The 4,579-nt window shown below is 39.6% G+C and overlaps 1 protein-coding gene across 1 annotated transcript in view; it reads right to left on the bottom strand.

Annotated features, from left to right (window-relative positions):
* Nucleotides 1–2,827: 2,827 nt before the first annotated feature.
* Nucleotides 2,828–4,579, bottom strand: part of RIC3 (RIC3 acetylcholine receptor chaperone) — a 12,364-nt gene continuing 10,612 nt past the window's right edge. The window contains exons 4-5 of the mRNA XM_027884560.1: nucleotides 3,200–3,293; nucleotides 2,828–2,950 (exon numbers count right to left, since the gene is read on the bottom strand). Coding sequence (XP_027740361.1) covers nucleotides 2,929–2,950; nucleotides 3,200–3,293 — 116 coding nt within the window. The 3' untranslated portion in view covers nucleotides 2,828–2,928. The remainder of the gene's footprint in view (nucleotides 2,951–3,199; nucleotides 3,294–4,579) is intronic.

The following is a 4,579-nucleotide window of genomic DNA, read 5'->3' as shown; positions in this document are numbered from 1 at the left end:
CACCTGTTATGAATATTGTAATTTATGTTGTAATCATTGCCAAACCTGTATAAAAAACTCACTGTAACCTAACCAAAGGGGAGCCTGTTTTCCCAGCACTAGCTGGCAGGCTGCCCGGCCGTCAATAAATAAATACCTGCTGCTTTAGACATAAAACTCTGTCTAAACAGTTTTTTTATCTGCTCTTTTCTGGGCATCATTAGGTGGTTAGTATCTGTCTAAGCCTTGTTTTATTTACTTGAATTCTCATAAACTTGCAGTGCTCCTCTTCAGTTTTTCCTCTTACCAGCTGTTGGGACTAGAGCAGCACTCCAGAAGGTACTTTGTGCCACTCTACATACACAGGAATGATGGGTGACACGATGGCTACTCAACTAAAGGCAGAGTGACACTGGTTCAAAGCCAAGCATCCTACTGCTGGTTGGTGCAATGGTGATGGGAGTTCTGATCCTGGGCTAGATTTTTTTTTTTGGCACAGCTGTGAACACAGGTGTCTGTAACTGAACCCAGCTCAGGAGCAGGCCTGCTGGTTTCATTAGCACCTACCCAGATTGAACTGCTTGACTGAGATCACAAGGCAAAACATCCCTTATCTACATTTCCCCTGAGGGGCACTTGGCCCCACATTTTGAGAAACTGATATCCCAACACTATAGGGAGGCTGCATTGAGTTCTGTCAAGTTGTGCTGGCAGTCTGTTCTACAAAACAAGTGAAGCTGTGAGGCAGCAGCATCTTCTCAAAAGCCTGGGTTATGCAGATGTAGAATCTGAGACGTGAATTAAAAGGCCCAAAAAAAGGGAATGGTTTCATCAGCTAACTGCCTTTGTTTGAAGCTGTAACAGAATTGCCAAACTAATGCTCTTTTTACAGACAAAACTGTACCTAATTTGAATATATATCACTTGGATGAAGACAGAGAGGCCTATCTGTTTAGCACAATGGGAAGATATGCTAGCTCAGATAATAGGATCAATCAATGCAGCTGCGTCACTGCAGCACTTCATACAGGAAAATTCCTAATATGCAGGATACTCTCATTAGAAAATGCTCCTGTCTTATTGCAACACAAATATTTCAGATTATTCCTCCTCCAAACACCTTGCTTAAAAGACAAGTAGTTTAGTTGCTCCCTCTAGAGAGGGAGAAACTAAAGGTCACGTGTGATTTCCACTTCATTTAAGGCCTCTGGGAAGACTTACTGTAGGATGCTGGCAATGTGTAAGACATCTGGCTGCCCCGCACATGAGAGATTCACCAGGATATAATGTTCTTAGGAATACTTAGAGGACAACAGATGCAGAAGGTTTACAGAGTAAGAAAAGGTCATTATTTTTGCTCTCTGTATTTGTAGCTCCAACGCAACCATTACTTTTCATAATGGCAATGATAACATTTTGTAGAGTCCCAAAGTGTTCACTAACAAGTAAAGTAAAGGTTTCTTATTCTTACTCTGAGGAAGAACATTTCCTGAAGAGCCATCGTGACTGCAGTGAAAATCCATAATCTAACATGGCATCTCAGACATGTTAACTGGTGCTTTTTTAGCTTCATGATCTTAAAATTATCATTATTGAAATGCAGCTACCACCCAAATTTAATTTGTTTAATTGCATATGAAAAATGAAACTCAAGTGATTTTTGCTGTCTTCTTCTTTCCTTTTTATTTAAATCTATCAACATCCAGACTTGAACAAGGCTAGCTCAGTACTCTGTGCTCTAAATACACTTTCTACCATACATTTTATTTTAATACATTCATCCAGTATTAATGAACTTAATGAGCATCACAGTGTAGATTAAGAAAGCTTCCAAATCTGAGTGTATTTAAAAACAGCGATTTGCTCCATCTGGAGGTGCTTTCCCCTTCCTCTTCAAAGAGGCTACATACAAAATTCTTCATTAAATTCAGATTCTGATTTCCCCTGAGACCTTTAGATCCATGTATATAAATAGTTTGGTTGAACAAAGAAGGGAAGTTCCACTAAATAGAGGCTTTGAGCCAATAACACAGAGTGGAACAAATACTGGATCAGACCCTAAACCGATTTTCTCCGTAAAAAAATATCCTATCCTGAGAGTCAGCACAATGTCTGGGCAGCTCATAAGCCTATTTCTGTCAGCTTAAAGGTAGGCACAGAGCATTGTGTCAGCTCTCCAGGACAGAGAGGACTAATAGTCACGGTGGTATCCTTCTGTTCCACTGACTAAACCAGGGCAGCTCAGGGGTTCTCCTGCTGGAACCTGGCTGAACATGGGCAAGCCTAGCACCTCGTCTGCCTGAGCTGAGTGCAGCTGCAATACAGGCCATGCAAGAGTGGGCAAAACTACACACTTTGAAGCATAAACGAACAAAATGTGCAAGTTCAGCACAGAGTTGTTCCTACAGAATGGGTTAAAACAGGCCTTGGCTGGCCCAGACAAAGTTAACATGCGTTACAACCTGAACAGCTATTGGCTTTGATTGCAAACCTCACGTTAATATTCATGGTATTTCCATTTTCAGACACTGCAGTTATGCACTGTCCTATTGATCTGTTCTTTATATTCAAAATGGAAAACACAGGCTTCTTTCCAGTGTTTCTTTGTGATGTAGAATAGTGGTATGGGGGTTTTAGCAAGCATTAATAAACATAATAAAATTTTAAATGCCAATTTTATAACTCTTTTGTCTTTTATATTCAGAATATAATATGCATGAATTTACTGGTTACAGCGAGGAACTAAGTTATGTAATCAGATATTATACAATTCTGCCTTTAAAGAAATATTTTATGGTTACTCTAACAGGAATATATATAGATTTCAATTTGGAAAAATAATCCATAGAACTGGAAAAGAATAATTCAGGATATTACTTTGGTCACATAAGACAGGTTGTTTTATGTACTTCAAATGTAGAGGTTTTATATTCTGTTTACATCTACCTGTCATCTTCTTCCAAATAACACACTGTAAAAAAGGGAAAGGTAGGGATAGTTGTTATTCTGTTTAAGGAAAATGAAGTTGGAAAAAAATATTTATTTTACACAATGATGCTGAAAAGAGAAAAACTGCAGAACAAAAAGTGTGATGTGTAAAATCAAATTTCTACAATTTGAAGTAGCAATAAAAATGCTACTTTAATATAGATAATGCAAGAAAGTTTAATTTCTAATCAGAGCAGGATGTCTCCTTAAAATGCTGTAATTTGATACACACCTGTCATACATAGGTCCTACTCTGTTGATTAATTTTTCCATAGCTTCTTCTGTCTCTCTCAGTCTTTCCTGGAGTTGAGTGAGTTCATAGTCAGCTGTAAAATATAAAAAAAAAACATCCCAAGATCTGTCAGTAGCAGCTTTGAAAATGTATCTCTGTCCCATTATCACAGGTAGCATATGCTGTACCAAAGCAAAATGGCTGTGAGGAAACTAAAGCATTCGTCTTGGAGAGTTCTACCTACTTTTCCTGGCCTAAGACGGTGAAGACTACTGCCAATGGTAACAGGACACACAGAAAGCACCTTCTTTCAAATGCTCCCAAGCTGCCTCTCAATAAATGGGTGGGACACTGGAAATGCCCTGGAGATTGAAGTCAGGGGGCAAAAAAATTTTTTGTGTGCTTGTTTGTTTTTTTTCCCTAAGGAAATCATAGTGTTTTGCTGTCTACTCTAGAATTAACAGTTCTCGTGGAATTTCCCTCTTAGGACCCTGGGAACAGAAACAAAAGGTCATTTGAGCATTTTCCAATGAGTCTAAGGTTCGAGAAACCAGTTCTTTCTCAAAGAGAATCAAGTTCATGGGCTTGATGGCTTGATCCAGCCCTGCCCAGGTGTGCCAGGCTTACTGGGATGAACAACAGCGGTGTCCCGTGGAATCTGTCCGGGAAGCAGAGCACACCATTACCACGACTGCACTCTTCCAAAAACTGTGGCTATAGTACAACACATGCAGGAACACCCATCCTGGCTTTCATTTGGCCAAAAGCATTAACAGGTCAAGATGCAGCAGCATGGATGTCAACAAAAATGCTTGAGCTCCTTGGGTTGGGTTTTTGTAACTCGTGCTCAAAATCCCATAACTGATATTCCACTGCCCCCCACTGCAGAACACAATGAAACCAGTCTGGGTGAGTGAAATATTCAGCTGCTACGGGCACGTGGCAAAGGCACAATGAAACTCCAGCATAGCAGGAACGGAGAAATCCATCCACAAGCATCCATCTTTTAGAAAGATTTCTATTCTGCACAGAATCTCATTACTTAATGTATCATGTCTGAGACTTTAAAACACAGATGAAGGGAAACTGGCAAAGAGAAAGGAAGTTACTCCCTCCAAGTCACCATGTAAGTAGTGACTCAGTCTTCAGATTCCTAGTCCAGTGACCTGTCCCCTGCTCTGCTACAGCTCACCATGAATGCTTTAGGAATATAAATGAAGAGCTCTAGAGAAAGGCAGAATAATTTTCATCGCTAGTTCTTTGGGTTATATAACAATGACAAATGTTTAACTTACTGCAAACTTACTTTCTCTTACAAAGCATTAGAGAAAAAAATACATTTACCATTGCTAATAAACTGCACAAAATTGCCAGGCACAA

This window comes from Empidonax traillii, unplaced genomic scaffold, assembly GCF_003031625.1.
Source record: "Empidonax traillii isolate 1590-97213 ecotype Southwest subspecies unplaced genomic scaffold, ASM303162v1 scaffold148:size1803964, whole genome shotgun sequence".
In the NCBI taxonomy this organism is placed as follows: Eukaryota; Metazoa; Chordata; class Aves; order Passeriformes; family Tyrannidae; genus Empidonax; species Empidonax traillii.
The sequence above is the reverse complement of the archived record's forward strand: the minus strand, read 5'-3'. Positions and strand labels throughout refer to the sequence as shown.